Here is a 22,614-nt window from a genome sequence, read left to right as displayed (position 1 = left end):
TAGCACTCTTAGACCTTTATGGGATGAGCTATCCCTACTAGAACCAAAATGGGTGTCTAGTGAAGATGTGGAAATGAGAAGAGAACAAATGAAAAAAGAACACTTTTTCCAATTTTTACATGGGCTTAGGCCCGAATATGAACAAGTTAGATCCTCCCTTCTTCATAGATCTAAACCTATTCCATTGGAAGATGCCATAGCCGAAATATGCCAAGAAGAAACACGTCTTGGCATAATTAAAGGAGGAGATGAAGTTCTAGCCGTGTCTAAACCCGGCAATCATATGAAAGCTTATAAGCCTCCACACTTTGGGAGACAAAATAACTATAATGGCAATTATAGAAAAGCCATTTGCCATCATTGCCAAGAACCGGGTCATATATGACCTAATTGTCCTAAGATAAATGAACCTCCAAAAGGTAAGGTTGCAATTATTGAAGAAACCACACAAAAGAAGGAGGAGCCAATGAAAGGGAAGGAGTCATTTTCCCTTGCTCAACTATCCGAAGCACTTCAAATTCTACTCAAATTGCCATCAACTTCGGGAGTCGCCATTGCCTCTTCTTCTCCTCGAGGTATGTCTTCTTGTATTCTTGATTCTGGAGCATCCTTTCATATGACCCCTATTGAAAATGGACTATCCAATTTATGTAACTCTAAAAATTCTTTTGTTTCCACTGTCGATGGTACATCTTTACAAGTTAAAAGTTTTGGAACCTTAGACTTTTCAAAAGATTTCTTTGTGCCAAACGTAAGGGTAGTACCTCAACTTAATTTAAACCTCTTGTTTGTCTCTCAAATATGTGATCATGGATGTGAAATCCCCTTCTCAACCAAGGATTGCTCTATACAGGATCTCCAGTCCGGAAAGCGGATTGGGCAAGGCCATAGGAGGGGAGATCTCTACTACATGAACAACTTGAAACTTCCCACTAACTCATTTTGTAATCATGTCCAAGATAAAAATATTGAAACTTGGCATCAAAGACTTGGACATCCAAGTTTCTCAAAAATGTACTCCTTTCCCTTTGAAAAGAAATTTTGTAATGAGAAACATTTTTTTTGCAAAAATTGTATTTTTGGAAAAATGAAATCCACTCATTTTCCAAATAGAACATTTGTGTCCAAAAGACCTTTTGAATTAGTCTATTCGGATGTTTGGGGTCCTTCTCCGGTCATATCAAAAGGAGGATACTCCTATTATGTTACCTTCATTGATGACTACACTCGATATGTATGGATCTATTTTCTCAATCTAAAATTCGAAGTCTTTAATTTCTTCAAAAAATTTCATATAATTGTCAAAAATCAATTTTCAAGTAATATTTTCACTCTTCGATCCGATTCCGGTGGAGAATATCTATCAAATGAATTTCAAGAATACTTGGAAACAAATGGCATTTGTCATCAAAGGTCATGTCCTAAGACTCCTCAACAAAACGGTCTAGCGGAAAGAAAGCATAGACACATTTTGGAAACCACTAAGACTCTTCTTATTTCCAAAGAAATTCTAAAGTGTTATTGGGCCGAAGCCGCCTTAACTTCCACCTATTTGATAAATAGAATGATATCCTCATCCCTACAAAATATATCGCCATATGAAAAACTATTTGAAAGAACACCCGATTTTAATAGATTAAGAATTTTTTGGTGTAAATGTGTTGTCCTTACACATAAAAGAGATAAGTTATCTCCTAAAGCTATTGAATGTGTGTTCTTAGGATACGGAGAAAATCAAAAAGGTTTTAGATGCTTCGACCTAAAAAGCAACAAACTATATGTATCCAAAGACGTTACTTTTTTAGAAAATGAAAACGGCTTTGAGAAAAATAAAGATATTGATGAAAGCGAATATGCTTTCTTATTTGATCTTCTCTCTCAAGAAGATGTGACTCCTCACGAAGAGGAAGTTCCTAATGATTTAGAGGATATTCCTCTTAATAATATTGAAAATGAAAGTAATGATTTTGAAAATAGGTCAATTCAAACCTATGTTAGGCATGGTCAACAAGTTCTCATAAGTGCTCTAGAAAAATATTCTCAAGATTCCAACATAGAAGAAACTTCTTTAAGGAGATCCAACCGAATCTCCAATCCTCCTAATAGGTTTGTTTCCTATGAGTCCCTAACACCTAAGTATAGGGCATGTCTAATTGCATTACACTCTTATCATGAACCGTCACACTATAATGAAACCAAAAACATTCCTCAATGGGTTGAAGCCATGAAACTAGAACTTAGTGCCCTTAAAAAGGCTAAAACTTGGGAAATAACCTCATTACCGACTGGAAAGAAATCTATTGGATGTAGATGGGTCTTCAAAATTAAAACTAAAAGTGATGGGTCATTAGAACGTTATAAAACTAGGTTGGTAGCCAAAGGATATGCTCAAGAATACGGTATAGACTATGAAGAAATCTTCGCTCCCGTAGCTAGAATGACTAGTGTTAGGACTCTTATTGTGGTTGCATCTGTTAAAAATTGGTCTATCTATCAATTAAATGTTAAGAACGCATTTCTTAATGGTGAGTTAAGCGAAGAGGTTTATATGGATCCTCCACCAGGAGTATCTATTGGTGAAAATAAAATTCTCAAACTTAAAAAGGCATTGTATGGTTTAAAGCAAGCTCCAAAGGCTAGGCATGACAGATTTAGCAATGTAATGACTAGCTTAAATTTTCGTTCATGTTATACTGACACTGCGTTGTTTGTAAAAAGTGCAGGGACTTCAGTAGTTATTTTACTACCGTATGTTGATGATATGATCATCACTGGAAGTGATGAGAGAGGAATCCATGATATTAAGAAAGTTTTAAAAGAAAATTTTGACATGTCTGACCTTGGTTTCTTAAGATATTTTTTAGGTATTGAAGTAGCATACTCTCCCCGAGGGTATATTCGCTCTCAGATGAAACTTATTGTTGACATTTGTTGCAAGTCTGGAATTTCGGATGATAAGAAGACAGAAACCCTTAAGGTTATCAATGCAAAGTTAAGGTTGGAAGATGGAACACTTCTCCAGAATCCTACTCCCTACCGTCAACTTGTTGGGTCTCTGACATACTTATCCATCACTCGGCCAGACATAGCTCATGCAGTTCACTCCGTCAGTCAGTTTCAACATGCACCTACAACTGTGCACATGAGTGCAGTCTTAAGAATAGTCAGATACATTAAAGACACCATAACTAAGAGAGTTTTTCTTTCTTCTTCATCATCTCTTGATTTAATTGCTTATACTGATGTTGATTGGGGAGGAAATCCCAATGATGGAGTCTCAACTACTGGTTTTTGTGTTTTCTTAGGTGACTCTATGATTTCTTAGAGATGCAAGAAGCAGCACAAAGTGTCATTGTCCTCAACAGAAGCGGAGTATCGTGCAATGGCCACCACAACCATGGAGCTTGTGTGGCTTAGAAGTCTCCTCAGTGATATGGGCATAATCATCTCTACTCCTTCGAAGATGTGTTGTGATAACAAGAGCGTCATTTATATTGTAAGCAATCATACCTTTCATGAGCGTACTAAACACATAGAGATGGACTGCCACTATGTTCGAGATGAATACCTAAAAGAAACCATAGCACTGCCCTATGTCACATCCGAGTACTGGTTGGCGGACTTCTTCACTAAAGCCCTTGTTGCTCCTCGTTTCATGTTTCTTCTCAACAAGCTTTCGGTTGTATCCCCGTAAAGCTTGAGGGAGGGTGTTAAAATACATGTAATCAATATATTTATATATATATAAGTATATATATAAATATAAATATTCATCCACATACCCGATAAGGGATATTTCTGTAAATCAGCCCAATAGGGGCATTGTAGTCTTTTTTACTTTTTTTCCTTTTTTTCTTTTTTCTTTATTGTTTTTTTGTGCATTAAATGTATACTCATTGGGGGTCCCAACAAAGAGTCGTTGACGACACCTTGTTGGGACTCCCAATGGTGCCTCTCTCTCTCCCTTCTCTAACTCTCTCTCACTCCTCTCTTGTCTATAAATAAGTGGGGTCTCCCCCCTTTGTATGTGTGGCTTCTTCAAACCTTCTTGTGCCTTTATAAGATTTTATGCTTTCAAGCCATTGTTGGCTTTTGTATATGTCCTCTTTTGGACTTGTTCTTTGGTTTCTATGTGTGAATGTCCATTGTAGGACATATATTTCTTTTCCGCATATTTCCTTACAGTGTCCCCCTGAGGCCTTTAGCAGTGTTTTGAAGCGCCGCACATGCGATGGACGGTTAGCGTGATTGAGTGCGGGTTGAGCACCTATTGATTGAGAAGCTACCAATATATATATATATATATATATATATATATTATGATCAGTTTGTTGGTTTGAATCATGTCTGGATCCATATTTATGAACATATTTTGAGTAAAAATGTAAGGTAGGAGGCTGAAACTCTCTCTCTCTCTCTCAGAAAGGGAGAAGAGGGAGTTGGCTGTTCAGATGATTCAGGTGCCGAGTCAGGTCCAATGACACACGTACTTGGGGCCCAGCCACGTACAATGTTACACAGGGCAAGAGTAGTCAGGCACATTAGAGGCCAATAGGACCGCTGGAAGGCCTGATCCACCAGAAGACACATCTCCATCCTACTTATTCATAATGCATGACTCAGATTCTTGGACTTATATTGTTTAGTCTTAAGTTTAATATACAACATAATAGTACCATTTTTGCAACTCAACAGTCATTTTAAAACATGCTTAACACACGATATCAAGAAGCAAATATCAAACTAAAGTTCATTAACAGATCTGTTTCTTTCTTTCTTGCATTATTTTTTAATTTCAAGACAATCAAAATAATCTGCAAGCTACACAAAAGGTAGAAGATAAAAAGCTACATCCAATACTTACTTGCATCTGATAATTACAGGGACAGGCTTCAAAGCCTTTGGACCATTTCTTAGCCCTTTCTTATAAGGTGATACCTACAAATTCAAAGAAAGAATATTATCAACCATAGACTAATCACCCACTTGCTCTTAAAGCATAGCAGCAAAGGACCATAGAACAAAAATCACAAAAAACTCTGAAATAATAAAGACTTTTTTTTTCTTTGTTCATAAGCTACTTTTTATATCCTGTTACTTATTCCCTTCCGCACTAAAAATCTACAGTGTTGGAATACATGGATCATGGGTTGAAGTTGGTTATATATGTCTGTGTTAGTAAAAATTATGGCAACATGTGCTGGAAGTGCTGCTGCTTACTCCTAAAACTTTGTTCTCTCTTTCTAAATACTATGTCCTTCATTCAAGAGTATAGTAGATATACTTGCATTTATTTCTTAAAAACAAAATTTGAGGTATTTACTAATTTTCATAAATTCAATGTCTGTTGAAAAACATTTCCCCAAAAAGATCATGAATCACTGAACTGATGAAGATGATGATACAATTACACTACTTTCTCCAAGTACCTGCTCGAAAATGGAATTAGTCATCACATGTCTTGTCCCTATACACTGGCACACAGTAGGATTGCTGAAAAACATCAACACAGTCGATATTGCTCTGTCCATGATCCATACATCAAGGTTAAGAGTAGACATGTAAACTAAGGCTTTTCATACCTCAGTATTTTTTATCAATAGGCTTCCATCTAAAGTGTTCAACGGTGATATTCCAAGACGGCAAACGCGATTAACTTCACTTGCGAAAAACAAGGCGCCAATATGAAGAGATGGTGTAGCAACAGTTGGATGCAACAATGAGGATTTACTGTCCTAATTTCTTGGGATTGACGGGCTACCACAGTCGATTCATTCAGGACTTCTTGTGTATAGTTGCTCCTATGACTCGGCTTCTACACAAAGGGAGTGAAGTTCGTTTGGTCACCTCGATGCGAGGAGAGCTTTCAGAAGCTGAAGAAGAGGTTGACCTCAGCCCCAGTGTTGTCTTTGCCTTTTGGGACGGACGGATTCGTAGTGTACAACGATGCTTCGAGAACCGAACTGGGCTATGTGTTGATGCAGCACGTGAAGGTCATCGCGTACGCTTCTTAGTGTTAAAATGTAAACAACACATATATAATAATATTATTATTATAATATTATTATTATTATATTATTATTATATGTTTTTGTATTTATACTTTTTAATTTTTTTGTAATTTTTCTTTTTGTTTTTGGTATCTAGTTCTATTAGAACTAGATACATCCAGGGTTTTAAAACTCGCCGAGTCAACTCGATGACTAGGCTCGGCTCGGCCCTCCAACGAGTCAACCCGGCAAGGTAAACTCGTTTTGCGAAAACTAGGCCTTGACTCGGGCGAGTTTTGGGCACTTTTTTTTATTTTTCAAAGGCTATGGGCAATTTTTTCATAAGTGTTCATTTTTCAAAGAACAAATAGCATAATAACAATAGGCTTACCAACTTAATATAAAATCACAAAATTAGTAAAAGTCTATCAAATTTCACATGTCCATCATTCATTCCTTTTGGTAGCTCCAGGTAAGGAATCAAACCCAGTACCCCTCAATGAACATAGAATGAATCCACTAATCCAGCTAACATAATTGATCTCTCATGCAACCATCTCTGCAACACTAACTTTGTTTGCATATTGATACTGCATACCAGGTGGTTGAAACTTGAAACACAAGATGAAAGTCATTGTTATTCTTCTATATCCTCCATCAGATCCCACTTGAAGTGGCTCCTGTCAAAACTCCAAATCCTCCACCTAAAGGGTTTGAGTTTATTTTTTTCATTAAAAGTTCACCACGCCACTACTTACAAAGAATTATATACGTACATAGGTACATAGAGCAAATGTCCATAAGGAAACTTTGTTGCTGTGAGACCTACACAATAGTTGGCAGCCTGGCAGCCTGTTCAAAACCAACAGAATAAAATGCCCACATTTTATCATTATAATATATATACATCACAGCATTCTCATTATCCAAAGCTTATATGCATTTATGTGCAGATATATAAGGCATGGTCCAATCAACTCTACATCAGACAGACACTTACAAATATCAAGATAAAGTTCAATGTTCCCAAAATTTTGCAAGGATTTTCTGAGGCTCTGCAACACAACAACTATGTCCATATATTCAAGATGTAAACCATGATCGACCATGGCTATTAAAGTTCTTGAAGCTAGTAATTAAGTCATTTTTTATATATTGTCTTGAAAGACTTGTTCATGCTTGTATAGTTTCTTTAGTAAATGTGAGATTTGAATTAAGAGCAGTTTTACTTGATGTTATTTTACTTATTAATCAATTAAACTAGTAATTAAGTCATTCTACAAACCTTTATATGTTTAAATGACAATTTATATATTGTCTTTCTTTTAAAATCAAAAGTTAACAAAACCCAGTCCGAGTCACCGAGTTGACCCATCGAGTCACAAGTCAATAAAGAACGAGTCGAGTCCCAAGTCACTGGTTTTAAAACCTTGGATACATCTAGTTTGGTCAAGTTCCAGTTGGAACTTGACCAACTTTCTAGGTGTTGGAACTAGTCCAACGGCTAGAATTCTAGCTGTTGGAAGTTCCAACGGCTAGAAAGGGAGAGCTCCTTATGAGCTCTCCTTAATACTCTTGTATAAATAGGGGTGCATCCCCTTGTGTAAATCATTTCTCTAAATGCTTTTTAAGCATTTTGCACTCATAAATAAAGTGTTATTTATTTTTATACTTTTTCATTTATACCCTTTTATGGGTCTTGTCTAAAGTATCTTTTAGATACTTCCTTTTGAGTAGATTCAAGTGCATTCATGGAGCCTACCATTTCATTACATGGTATCAGAGCTACGAAACTCTTAGATCTTGAAAAACTTTCGCCTCGATTTCCGTGCATCTTGTGTAAAGTTGTGTTATTACCTTGTTCTTACAAAAAGTGTTTCGTCACTTGCAAAGGAGTGTTTCATCACTTGCCAAAAGAGTGTTTCATCACTTGCCAAAAGAGTGTGTTATCACTCTTCTATCGACTACAAGAGGATCCATTTGGAGAAAAGGACTTGAGCAACAACATTGTATTGTATCCCTTTCTCCCTTTTTCTATATTTTTCTTTTTTTTTCTCCTTACTATCTTCTTCAAACCCTTATAAATGATGGATGACCATGATAAGGTCACCATCATACCCATAAAGTTGAATGATACTAATTATGTGATGTGGGCTTCAATTATGAAGCACCACATTTGGGGAAAAGGCTTATGGGGAATAGTAGATGGTTATGATTCAGAACCTAAACTATCTCTTACCAAAAAAGAGGGTGATAAAGAAGTCCCTCTAACGGAAGAGGAGAAGACTAAGGCTCTAGCCTCTTGTGAAAAGAAATGGAAAGAGTGGAGGATGGGGCATGCAAAGATAATGTCTTGGTTTATTAATAGCATAGACATTAAAAAATGTTCTAGCCTCGCTAAATTTGAATATGCCGATAAGGCATGGGAATACCTCAAAAATATGTATTCCTTAAAGATATTGCCCATGTGTGCAATCTTCAAGAAAAAGTTCAGACATTAACTCAAAATGACAAAACTATTCGTGAATATTATAATGAGTTGTTCGAACTTTGGGAAGAGTTGGCTATTTTAGAGCCAAAATGGTATTGCGCCAAAGATATCGAGCTTCGTCAAAAACAACTCGATATGAAACACTTTTACCAATTTGTGAATGGATTAAGGCCAGAATTTGAATCCACCAAATCGGCTCTACTTCATCATGGTAAAATCTCTACTATTGTGTATACTATTGAAGAACTAACTATGGAGGGAAATCGTCTTAGAAAGAGTACTCCAAAAGTTGATGATTCAGTTATAGTTGTGTCTAGATGAGGGAATCATACTCGCACTTATAGACTGCCTCATTTTGGGAGACAGAGTGGTGAGTTTGACAAAAGAAAAGTTATTTGTCACCACTATCACGAACCAGAGCACTATATGCCTCAATGTCCGAAGCTAAAAAAGAGAGACGAAAAGAGGGTTGCATCTGTTGAAACCGAGCCAAAAGATCAAGATGCACCTGTTTCCATGGTTCAACTGATGGAGATTCTTCAACCTCTTCTCAAAAGGGTATTCTTTTCGACTGAAGCCTCAACTAGAGCGGCAGTTGCATATCCGGTCCAGGTAAGTTCCCTTGGATCTTAGATTTTGGTGCTTCATTTTATATGACCCCAAATGCTAAATGTTTATCCGAATGTCTTAAAAATAACTCAAGTATATCAAAAGTCTTTACAGCAGATGGAACATCTCTTGAAATAAAAGGAATAGGATGTTTTGAAAGTTTTCAAAAATCCAAAACTTTTTGTATTCCAAAAGTTAGATATATCCCAAAATTAAATTTGAACATTTTATCTATTTTACAAATTTCTGATTATGGATGTAATATATCCTTCTCTTTTGATGGTTGCTAGATACAGGATCGCCAGTCAGGGAAGCTGATTGGGAAAGGTCATAGAGAAGGAGGACTATATTACATGGACCTTTTGGAACTACCAAAGAATGTATTTTGTTTAAATGTTCAGAAATTAAAAACAGAATTATGGCACAAAAGACTTGGCCATCCTCGTATGTCAAAAATCCAATACTTCCCAAGTTTGAGAAAATTTTATAAATCTGAAAATTTTGCTTGTAAAGATTGCATTCTTGGTAAAATGAAAAGATTATGTTTTTCTAGTAGAACCTTTGTCTCTACAAAACCTCTTGAGTTAATACATTCATTCAGATGTTTAGGGACCCGCACCAGTTATCTCTAAAGGTGGTTATGCGTATTATGTCATCTTTGTTGATGACTTTTCTAGAAACACTTAGATTTATTTTCTTAAACATAAATCCGAAGTTTTTGCTCACTTTCAAATATTTCATAAAATTGTCACAAACAAATTTCAAAGTAATATTTTCATTTTTCGCATCGATTCAGGGGGAGAATTTAAAAACTATCTTAATCTATATGGCATTACTCATCAACGATCATTCTCACACACCCCTCAACAAAATGGTCTTGCAGAACGCAAGCATAGCCACATTATGGAAATCACTCGGACTGCAAGTCAAGTTTCAAAAGGTTTTGGGGCTGAAGTCGCTCTAATTGCCACCTATCTCATCAATAGAATGTCATCTTCTTCATTAAAAAATATATCTCTAATTGAAAAACTTTATGATTTAGCTTCAGACTACTCTAGATTAATAGTTTTTTGTTGCAAATGTTTTGTATTTACAAACAAAAATGATAAATTCTCTCCTCGTGCAATCTCATGTGCCTTTTTAGGATATGCTGAAAATCAAAAAGGCTACAGGTGTTATGATCTTCAAAATAACAAATTATATGTATCAAGAAATGTGTCTTTTCTAGAAAAAGAAAGTTCTTTTGAAAGTGAAAAATCTAAAGATATTACTGAATATTCCTTTTTAATTGATTTAACTTCAAAATTCAATGAAGAGAATTTTGAATATAACTTTGACAATGATCAAAGTCTTATTCTTTTTTAAAATGATAGCAAAGACCAAACGAGTAGGGATGTTGGTATGCAATATTCAAGACGAAGAGTTGGAGAGCAGCACCCACCATGTGCATTAGAAAGGTTTTATGAAGTTCTCCCTCGTAGGACTTCTAGAATTTCTCGACCTCCCAAAAAATTTGTCTCTTACGAATCTTTTTCACCCTCTTATAGGGCAGCCCTTGCATTAATCCAATCCTATGTTGAACCTTCCTCCTATTCTTAAGCCAAAAACCATGAAGAATGGGTTGAAGCTATGAAAACAAAATTGGATGCATTAGAGAAGGCCAAGACTTGGTCCATTCAAGACCTTCCTCTCGGAAAGAAACCTATAGGCTGTAGATGGGTCTATAAAGTCAAAACCAAAAGTGATGGGACCCTAGAAAGATATAAGGCACGACTCGTAGCTAAAGGTTATGCTCAAGAGTATGGCATTGACTACGAAGAAACCTTTGCCCTTGTGGCCCGTATGACCACTGTTAGAACTTTAATTGCTTTAGCTTCTATCAAAAAATGACCTATATTTCAAATGGATGTCAAAAATGCTTTCTTAAATAGGAGTCTGGTTGAAAAAGTCTACATAAAAGTTTTGCCTGGTATTAGTATTCCTAAGGGTAAAACACTTCGTCTTGAGAAGGCCCTTTATGGCCTCAAACATGCACCAAAAGCCTGATATGACAGATTTAGTCATGTTCTGACTGATATTGGATTTCATTCTTATTTGACTGACATTGCCATTGGATAGAAATAAATGGAGGAGAAGGATTCATGTGGAAGACCCATAATGATTTTCTTTGTTGGTTCATATCGCCGACCCCAATTGTTTTAGGATGAAGGCGTAGTTGTTGTTTTGTTGTTGACTGACATTGCCTTGTTTATTAAGCAATCTGATGCAGGTATCATTATCCTTCTTCTTTATATGGATGATATGATCATCACTGAAGACGACAAACAGGGAGTTACCAATATCAAAACTCTTCTTAAAACTCATTTTGAAATGTCTGATTTAAGATTATTGAGATACTTTTTAAGAATAGAAGTTGCTTATTCTCCTCGTGGGTATTTGATATCTCAATCTAAATTTGCTTTTGATATTGTTTTCAGGTCTGGCATTACAGATGATATGAAGGTGGACACTCCAGAAGTGGTCAATGTTAAAATGAAAATTGATGATGGGGAGTGTCTTGATGATCTCACTCCGTTCAGAAAACTTGTTGGAGCATTTTTCTATCTCTCCATCACTCGGCCAAACATAGCACATGTACACACAGCTAGCCAGTTTCAACATGCTCCCACTTTTGTTCACATGAGAGCGGTTTTACGTATTATTAGATATTTAAAGAGTTCTCTCTTACGAGGACTCTTCTTGTCTGCATCGTCATCATTAGATTTAATTGCTTATACTGATGCTGACTGGGGAGGTGATTCTAATAATAGGCACTCAATCACTGGTTTCTGTGTATTTTTAGGTGATTCTCTAATATCATGAAAGTGCAAGAAGCAGCAGAAGGTTTCTCTTTCCTCCACAGAAGCTGAATATAGAGCCATGGCAACCACTACAATGAAAGTTGTTTGGCTCAGGCTACTGCTCGTTGATATGAGAGCTGAAGCAATACAGGCCTCACGAATGTGTTGTGACAACAAGAGTGCAATCTACATCGCAAGCAACCGGACTTTCCATGAGCGCACCAAACACATTGAGAAGGATTGTCACTATGTCAGAGAGGAGCACTTGCATGGAACCATTGATCTGCCATATGTGACGTCAGAATACCAATTAGCAGACTTCTTCACCAAGCCTCTCGCGGCTCCCAGATTTCACTTCCTCTTAGACAAACTTTCACTCATTGTACCGTAAGTTTGAGGGAGAGTGTTAAAATGTAAACAGCACATATATAATAATAATAATAATATTATGGTAAGTTGGTAGAGTTAGTAGATGTTATGTGTAGGAGAAAGATTGATATTTTATGTCTTCAAGAGACCAAATGGGTAGGTGAGAAAGCTAAAGTGATAGAACCTTGGGGATATAAGATTTGGTATACAGGAATAAATAGGAATAGGAATGGAGTAGGGATTGTTATGAGTCGTCAGTTTATAGATAATGTAGTTGAGGTCCGTAGGAAGGGTGATAGAATTTTACTTATTAAATTAGTATTAGGTACGGATATTATTAATATTATTAGTGTTTATGCACCTCAAGTAGGTTTAGATGATTCCATTAAGCATCAATTTTGGGAAGATTTAGATGGAGTAGTACAAGAGACATCTTATGGAGAAAAGCTTTTCATCGGCGGTGACCTTAATGGACATGTAGGCATTAGTAGGGATGGATTTGAGAATATCCATGGAGGCTATGGTATAGGAGAAAGAAATGAAAGTGGAGAAAGGATTTTAGATTTTTGTTTGTCCTATGATATGATCTTAGCAAACACTTGGTTTAGGAAGAGGGAGTCTCACTTAGTAACATTTAAAAGTGGGGTTAATACGAGTCAGATAGATTTTTTCCTACTTAGAAAGAGAGATAGGGGTTGTTGCATCGATTGTAAGGTTATACCAGGAGAAAGTGTAGCTACACAACATAGAGTCTTAATTTTAGATCTTAGAATTAGACAATGCCGCAAAAGGGATAGACATAGGATAGATCCTAGAATTAAGTGGTGGGCACTGAAAGGAGCTAAACAAGGAATGTTTGTAGAGCAGGTAGTTAAGGAAGTTGATTGGTGTCTCGAGGAGGATTCAGAATCAATGTGGAATAAGATAGCGGGTGGTATGAGAAAAGTAGCTAAGGAGGTATTGGGTGAGTCTAAAGGCGGTGCACCACTAGGTAAGGATACATCATGGTGGAACGAGGATGTCAAATTAGCTATTAAGGTTAAAAGAGAGTGTTATAGAAATCTAAGCAAGAGTCGTGATAATGAGAATTTGGAGAAGTATATGATAGCAAAGAAGGAAGCTAAAAAAGTTGTTCGAAACGCGAGGGCTAAGGTATATAAGGAGGTTTATGACAAGTTGGATACCAAAGAAGGCGAGAAGGATATTTATAGGCTTGCAAAGATGAGAGATAGGAAATCGAAGGATTTGGGTATGGTTAGATGTATCAAAGATGAAACGCAAAGGGTTTTAGTCAAAGATGAGGAGATTAAGGAGAGATGGAAAGATTATTTTGATAAGCTATTTAATGATAGTCATGCTCAAGATCTTGGAGACTTCTCCATTCCTTTTCATGAGATAAATCGTGACTTCATGCGCAAGATTCAAAAGAAAGAAATTGCAGAGGCTTTGAAGAAAATGTAATCAAGAAGGGCAGTTGGCCCAGATGGTATACCTATCGAGGCTTGGAAATGCTTGGGAGAGAAAGGTTTAGAATGGTTGACAAATCTTTTTAACTTGATTTGGCGAACAAATAAGATGCCTAATGAGTGGAGGAAGAGTACTTTGGTGCCTTTATATAAGAATAAGGGTGATATACAAGATTGCACAAACTATCGTGGTATAAAACTCATGAGTCATACTATGAAACTTTGGGAGAGGGTGATTGAGTCTAGGTTGAGGAAGGTTGTCATGATATCGGAGAATCAATTTGGTTTTATGCCTGGAAGATCAACTATGGAAGCTATACATCTTCTTAGACAACTTATTGAAAGATATAGAGAGAGGAACAAAGATTTGCATATGGTTTTTATTGATTTAGAGAAGGCATACGATAGAGTACCTAGGGACGTTCTCTGGTGGACAATGATGAAGAAAGGTGTTTCTCTCAAGTACATTAGTATAATTAAAGATATGTATGAAGGAGTAGTAACCAATGTCCGCACTTGTGGAGGGGTGACAACCAATTTCCCGATAACGGTTGGGTTACATCAAGGATCTGCTTTAAGCCCTTTCCTATTTGCGATAGTGATGGATGAGCTTACGAGATCAATTCAAGAAAATGTACCGTGGTGTATGTTGTTTGCTGATGATATTGTTTTGATTGATGAGTCTAGAGCTGGGGTTAATGCTAAGTTAGAATTATGGAGACAGACATTGGAAGCTAGAGGTTTTAAGTTGAGTACGAGTAAGACTGAATATATGGAATGTCGGTTTAGTAAGCAACGAAGTAGTGATGGGAGTGTAGTGAAGCTTGGTGAGCAAGATATACCGGTGAATGATTATTTCAAATATTTGGGATCCATCATTCAAAAGTATGGAGAAATTGATGGAGATGTAAATCATAGGATAAAGGTTGGGTGGATGAAATGGAAAAGTGCTACTGGAGTGCTGTGCGATCGTAGAATGCCATTGCGGTTGAAGGGAAAGTTTTATAGAACGACTATTAGACCCGCTTTACTATATGGTACGGAATGTTGGGCTGCCAAGAGACATCATATTCAAAAAATGAGTGTAGCTGAGATGCGGATGCTTAGATGGATGTGTGGAAATACAATAAAAGATAAGATTCGGAACGAAGAGATACGTAAGAAGGTAGGTGTTGCACCCATTGAAAATAAGATGCGAGAGAATCGTTTACGGTGGTTTGGACATATTCGGCGAAGGCCTAATGATGCTCCAGTTAAAAGGTTGGAGAAATGGGAAAATATATTAGTTAAAAGAGGTCGGGGTAGGCCTAGGAAGACTTGGATGGAGATGATAGGAAAGGATATGAATGCTTTGAACCTCACCGAGGACATGGCGTTGGATAGAAATGATTGGAGGAAAAGGATTCATGTGGAAGACCCAAAATGAATTTCTTTTTTGGTTCATATCGCTGACCCCAATTGTTTTGGGATGAAGGCGTAGTTGTTGTTGTTGTTGTTGTTGTTGTATTATATATTTTATATTTATACTTTTTAATTTTTTTGTAATTTTTCTTTTTGTTTTTGGTATCCAGTTCTATTAGAACTAGATATATCTAGTTTGGTCAAGTTTCAGTTGAAACTTGACCAACTTTCTAGTTGTTGGAACTAGTCCAACGGCTAAAATTCTAGCTGTTGGAACTTGGAAGTTCTAACAACTAGAAAGGAAGAGCTCCTTATGAGCTCTCCTTAATACTCTTGTATAAATAGGGGTTCATCCCCTGCTGTAAATCATTCCTCTAAATGCTTTTTAAGCATTTTGCGCTCATAAATAGTGTTATTTATTTTTATGTTTTTTCATTTTTACCCTTTTATGGGTCTTGTCTAAAGTATCTTTTAGATACTTCCTTTTGAGTAGATTCAAGTGCATTTGTGGAGCCTACCATTTCATTACACTCAACAGCTGAAGGTGCACGAAAAGAACTACCCCACACATGACTTGGAGTTAGCGACAGTTGTTTTCGCACTGAAGATCTGGCATCACTATGTATATAAGAAACAGTTCGAGGTCTTTTCTGATTACAAGAGCCTCAAGTAAATATTCACGTTGTGTTACCTGAATTTAAGGCAGCGCAGGTAGGGGTGGCAAAATCTGACACGACCCGCCAACCCGCTTCTTAAGCGGGTTCGGGTTTGGCTTAAACGGGTCCGTGTTGTAAACGGGTCGACCCGCCTAACCCGTTTATTAAACGGGTCGGGTTCGTGTTAGGGGTATGCCAATCCGCCAACCCGGCTAACCCGTTTAATAAACGGGTTAGGCAGGCGGGTCAACCAGTTTACCCGAACCCGACCTGCCAACCCGCCCACCAACCCGTTTACTCGAACCCGACCCCCCAACCCGTTTACCCGAACCCGACCCGCCAACCCGCCCGCTAACCCACCAAACCGTTTACCCGACCCGACCAGTTTATTAAACGGGTTAACCGTGTTGTGTCGGGTTACCCGTTTAATAAATGGGTCGGGTTCGTGTTTGCCACAGCCAACCTGTTTAATAATCGGGTCGGGTTCGTGTTGAGGTATGCTGACCCGCCGACCCGACACGCCAACCCACCAACCTGACCCGATTGCCACCCCTAAGCGCAAATGGTTGGAGTTCCTGAAGGATTATGGGTTCTCAATTGCCTACCACCCTAGTAAGGCAAATATAGTGGCAGATGCGCTCGTCAGGAAGACTTCAATCACGGCAATAGGTTTGATCGAGCGTAATTGGGATTTGATCAAGGAGTTTGCCCAATGACAACCATTTGTAGATGATTCTGGAAGCATCGTTTGTGTTGGGATGCAGGCACGGCCTGAGATCATAGACCGTATCGAGGAGCTTCAATCAATCGATCCAAACTTTGAGGGGTTGTGCATGAGTGTCGAGAAGCCTGATGTGCAGTTTTGCCGTGAGGAGGACGGGACCATCATTTTCAAAGACAAATGATGGGTTCTGAAAGCACTGCGAGAGGAGATGATGAGTAAGGCCCAGAGGTCAAGGTATTTTGTTCACCCTTGTTCTACCAAGATGTTAAAGGATCTCCAGCGGGCTTGTTGGTGGAATGGGATAAAGCGGGATATTCCAGAATTTGTGTCTTGGTACCTCACTTGCCAGCAGATGAAGATCGAGCATCAGAGGCCTGGTGGACTTCTTCAACCACTAGACATTTCAGAGTGAAAGTGGGACGACATCTCGATGAACTTCATCGCGGGGTTGTCGAGGACCTGTCGTCAGCATGATGCCATATGGGTGATAGTGGACAGGTTGACGAAGAGTGCCCATTTTCTGTCGATCAGGATCAGTCAGAGCTTAGAGAGTCTAGCAGATCTTTATATGGATGAGATTGTTTGATTTCACGGGGTGCCACGTTCGCTCGTGTCAGACCGAGACTATCGCTTCATGTTTCGATTCTGACACCAACTGCAGAAGGCTCTTGGTACCACGTTGAAGTTCAGCATGGCTTTTCACTCACAGACTGACGAGCAGACAGAATGCACGATACAAACGCTCTAAGATATGCTTAAATCGTGCACGTTGGATTGGGTAGGGGAGTGGGATAGGCATGTGAAGCTTGCAGAGTTCTCGTACAACAACAGTTATCATGCCAGTATTGATATGGCCCCGTACGAAGCTCTATATGGCAGACCATGCAGATCTCTAGTGTGCTAAGATGAGGTTGGAGTGAGAGCAGTAGAGTCTCCAGAGACCATCCAGCATTACTTGAACCAAGTGTGGTTGATCTGATAGAGGTTGGTCGCAGCGCAGGCAGAAGTGCTATGTCGATCAGCGGCATAGGGAACTCATTTTTGTCGTAAGCGATCACGTGTTTGTTCGAATCTCGCCTATGAAAAGTGTGTTTCGGTTCAGGAATAAGAAAAAGTTGAGTCCTTGGTATGTTGGACCTTTTGAGATCCTCGAGGGCGTTGGCGAGTCAACGTACCGTGTAGTGCTTCCTCAGTTTTTCCATATTCACGCCTTCCACGTCTCGATGTTGAGAAAGTATTTGGCTGACCCCTCACATGTGATCCACTACGAGAGAGTCAAGGTACAGCCTGACTTGATGACAGAGAAGAGGCCAGTGGAGATTGTGGATTGCCAGGAGAGGACACTACGTAGTAGGACGATCTCGTTCGTAAAGGTGCGTTGGCAGTATCACAGACTGGACCAGTGCACCTGGGAGCCCGAGGTCGATATGTGTGACCACTACCAACATCTATTCGATGCGTTCTAATTTTATGGAAGAAATTCTTTTAAGGGGGTAAGGATGTAATATTGTGTGTTTTCCTTGTTAAATTCTGATATTTCTAAAAATTTGGCTAGGTGTTTTGGTAAAGTTGATAAAATCCTCGATTTTAGGTAGTGTCAGCTGAGTCTGTGCATGTCCCAGGACCCATTGACAAGACCTAAACAAGCCAATTAAGATTTAGTAAAACTTTTAATTCTTGTCCTTTAAAATCGAGCAAAATTTGGGTTAAATTCAAGCAAAATTCGAGTTAAATCCAGGCAAAATTCAGGTAATATATCAATAGATAAGTCTCAAATTTTTTAAAATATTGATATTTTGTTTTTCTGAATTTGGGCTACGGTTGGCCCAAAAATTGCATTTTTCAAGAATGACCTACCTCGATGTGACCAATTCTGGGTTGGATCGGATTTGATCTGTATGATCCAAATTGATATGGATTTGGACTCAGTCCAAGACCAATATTAATTAGGATCTAGTCAAGGTTGATATCCATATGGATTTGGATCTTGGATCCGAACCCAGATCCAAGTCCAACTAATTTAAAATTTTAAATTCAATATAAAGGTTAAATTGAGTTAAAATCTATGTTAAGAAGACTCCCATAGGGGTGAGATACCCTTTGGAACTTTCTAGAAATTTATTATTTAATAAATAATTATTAAAAATTAATTATTTTTGAAAATTTATGCTTGATATGGTAAAGTTCTACATTTGTGGAACTCTACCTAAAATATAGGAATTCTAGAGAAGGTTGTCACCTTCTAGAAGAGCCTAAATGGGGTTAAAGTAAAAAGGTAAAAATAATAAAATAGTTAAAAAAAATGAAAGAGGAGGTTAGAAATAAAGTTCTACATTAGTAGAACTCTATCTCCAAGCCTAATGGGAAACCCTAGAGGGGCGTCACCCTCTAGAGGAGCCCATTCACTATTTAAGACTCAAAAAAAAATAAGGAAAGAAAAAGAGAGAGGGACGAAGAGAGAGGAAAAAACGTGAGAGAGGAGAGAGAAAGGAAAAAGGGAAAGGAAAGAAGAAGAAGAAGGATCTCATGCCGTTCTGGGCATCCGACGATTTTTTCTACTTTTTCCATCTCCGATCAAAGGTACGATGGGTTCCTCTTTTGATTCGAATGGGGAAAAACGGTCAAAATCCAGTTTATGTGAGATTTTAATGGAAAAAAGGGAAAATCTGAATTAGAATACAATATATATATAGATACATAACGTTGATTATATATATACATATACATGGATCGATTTCCCTTTCTTTTTTAGCCGATATATCTAATGTTTTTACTACAGTTGACTCTTCTCTTGAAATACAAGGGGTTGAAAAATTTAAAAACTCTTCAAAATTTTCTATTCCAAAAATTAGATTTGTTCCAAAAGTCAATTTAAATATTTTTTCTGTTTTTCAAATTGCCAATCATGGTTATAGAATCTCGTTTTCATTGAACCAATACTTGGTGCAGGAATCTCGGATGCAGATTGAGGAAGGTCATAGAGAAGGAGATATCTACTACATGGATCGATAGATTCTTCCAAAAACTATTTTTTGTTACAATATACAAGATTTGGATATTGTTTTGTGGCATGAAAGGCTAAGTCATTCTAGCATATCTAAATTACCCAATGTACACTCATTGCATTCTTAGAAAAATAAAGGTCATTCCCTTTCAAGAAAGAACGTTTTTCTCTTTTAAAGCACTTGAATTGATACATTCTGATGCATGGGGTTCGGCACCTGCTATCTCTAAAGGTGGCTTTGCTTATTATGTGATCTTTGTTGATGACTATTCTCGGTATACATGGATTTATTTTCTTAGGCACAAAAATGAAGTATTTGAGATCTTCAAATCTTTTCATAACTTAGTCAAAAATTTATTTCAATCTAATATAGCTATCTTTCTCTCCAATTCAGAGGGAGAGTTTATGTCAAATGATTATAAAAAGTATTTGAAACTAAATGGTATTGTTCACCAAAGATCGTATGCTTATAATCCTCAACAAAATGATTTGGTTGAGAGAAAACATAGGCATATTGTAGAAACTACCAGAACCTTGCTCATTTCAAAAGGTCCATAACAACGTTGGCGGATCTTATAGAGGCTTTATATTTCCCCTACTATGTAGCTCATAGAGAGCATTCGATCAACGAAGGTCGAGTGGGGGGTTCAACTCCCTCAATTCTTGGCAATCTCTCGCAAATTGGTGTTCATGAGGGGCATGAGTAATAAACTATGAATCGCAGCTCCATATCACATTCAAAGGAAAAAGAAATGATAACACTCAATAAAAATAGATGAGATACCATTTATCATGTATCAAAGAATTCCTCATTGTAAACAAAGGAAACATGATATGCACAAGAAAATATTTGATCTGATGTATCACACAAATACCACCAATAAAAAAGATTACCACCAACAAAAGGGGGGAAAATACAAAGAAAGAAACTAAGAAAACTGAAAAGGGGTCGTATTAGAAAAAACACTCACAATAAAAAAAAGATGCAAAAAAATCGAACAAGAGGAGAGACCGCGCTGAAAAGCACAAGGCAATGTGTAGCCTAGTGGGAAGAAGGCAAACACAGACAGGAAGAGAACAAGAATGCAACCAAAGATGATGCCTCTGTTTGAGTTGTTCCCCATAACTAATATAGCTCTGTTTCAAGCTTGCTAATGGGAGGAAGGGGTAGAAAAAAGGGGAAAAGAAAAGAAAAAAGAAGACGCTAGGGTTTTCTAGAAAAACGAAGGCAGCCAGTTGAGGTGGTAAGTGATTAATAAAGCAGCTGGAGGGGCCATCAGAGACCACCGAAGTACCATAAGAGGTGGGCATTGGGATAGAAATTGGAAAATTGCCACCTCCCTATGGTGGTAGTCGGATTGTGCAAATGACATCTGTAAATGCACTCTGGATTCCCTCAAATATTAGTTTTCCATGCTCCCAAAAGCATGGTGGCTGCTGGGGATTTCACACTTCCTCTCTGGCGTCCTCCGACAGTCAGCTCACAAAAAGAGCCTTATGTCAGATCTAATGTGATATGATTCAGACCTGAAACTTAGATGTGATGCAATGGAAATTAAAGCAAGAAAAGGAGATTCAGGTCAGATCTGGGTTTTAGATCTGACTTCATATGAACTAGATCTGAAACTCAAATCTGATGCAATGCAAATGAAAAGAAAAGAAGGGAAAAAGAGAGAAGAAGAGAAGAAAGAAAGGTAAAGAAAGGTGTTTAAGAGAAAACCTAATATTTGATGCCATGTTAAGATGGTTTTGCAACAGCACTTCAATGATAAGAAGAGTTAGAAAAGTAGGAGAGAAGTGTTAAGGACTGGACATGGATCCTGGATCCCAGATATGCTCCTATTGTTGTCTATTATATATTGTAACCTGTCAAGGGAATTCTTGTAATTTGTCTCATGTAAAGTAATACACATATTAGATGTCCCAGCCCTAAACAGATTGCTGGACGTCTCTTTGCCTCTAAACTTCTTCTCCTCTCCTTTCTTCTTGTCTGGTACAACAGGGCACAGATTCTGAGGCACGACTTAACATGGTATCAGACTGGACCATAAGGTAAGCTTCCTGAAATCATAACTGCTAATCTCTCTCTACCCCATTTCAGTCTTCCTAATCTTCCTTTCTCCTCTTTAATCCCTTTTTCTCCTAAATCTTCCCAAACTTCTTTCTTTCTTTCAAAATCTTTATCTATCATTCCTATTCTTTAAATTTTCTTTATATTATTCCTAATTTCTTCTTTATTTGTCATCAAATCTAATTTCATATTTGTGGATATTTTGAATCAGCCCTAATTTTTTTCCTTCTTAAATCATGTTTTACTTTTCTTTGAATATTGTGCTTGTTTTCCCCTTAGTAATCAGATCCGATTGCCAATCTGATCAGATCAAGATCTGACATCATTTGGGTTTGATGTCTGAAAATCTGATTATATATTGATGTCGCTCACAAAAAAAGGAATATAAAAAAGGGGCTATTACCTTTAGTGTGACTGATTCTTGATCAGATCACATTGGACCTGGTCTGAATCCGTTTACATCTGAATCCGACAGCCAAAAAAATTTGTGACTGATGTCGACCCTTAGTTTGATCAGATTTGTCTTGCTTTCCTTCTTGGGTCAGATTCTACCTAGTCCAGTCTGTCATTCTTGTTTTCCATTTCATTTCTTATTTATGATGGCATCCAGTTCTCCAATTTCTTTGTCCTTCTTGAGCCAGCTTGTTACCGAAAAGCTTGATTCTTCCAATTTCATGACATGGAAAAAGCAAATCATTCCTTTTATTAGCCCCTATGATCTCATGGGGCATCTTGATGGATCGATCCACGTGCCCCAGGAGTTTGTCTCAGAGTTACTAGAAGCTTCTTAGATAGGTGAGAAGCCCGCTTCCCGGAAACCCGTTTCGAAAGTATGATACAGCTCGCTTCCAAAGCTTGATAAGAATCTCGATTCTCCCACGCTTCTCTTATGCTTTTTACATGCTTCATCTATTCTTATTATATGTTTTCTCACTCTACTTTTCATATTTTTTATTTGTTTCCTCTCACACTTCACACTCATTTTTTTAATGG

General features: G+C 37.7%; 1 protein-coding gene across 1 annotated transcript in view; it reads right to left on the bottom strand.

The window, feature by feature from the left end:
• Positions 1-22,614, bottom strand: part of LOC149841009 (uncharacterized) — a 30,795-nt gene that overhangs the window by 4,021 nt on the left and 4,160 nt on the right. Inside the window, exon 2 of the mRNA XM_090003539.1 lies at positions 4,865-4,938. Within this exon, the coding sequence (XP_089859665.1) occupies positions 4,865-4,938 (74 nt within the window). The remainder of the gene's footprint in view (positions 1-4,864; positions 4,939-22,614) is intronic.

Source organism: Nuphar pumila, chromosome 4 (assembly GCF_984573655.1).
Source record: "Nuphar pumila chromosome 4, dmNupPumi1.hap1.1, whole genome shotgun sequence".
Classification (NCBI taxonomy): Eukaryota; Viridiplantae; Streptophyta; class Magnoliopsida; order Nymphaeales; family Nymphaeaceae; genus Nuphar; species Nuphar pumila.
Note: the sequence above shows the minus strand (reverse complement) of the source record. Positions and strands in the feature narration are given on the sequence as shown.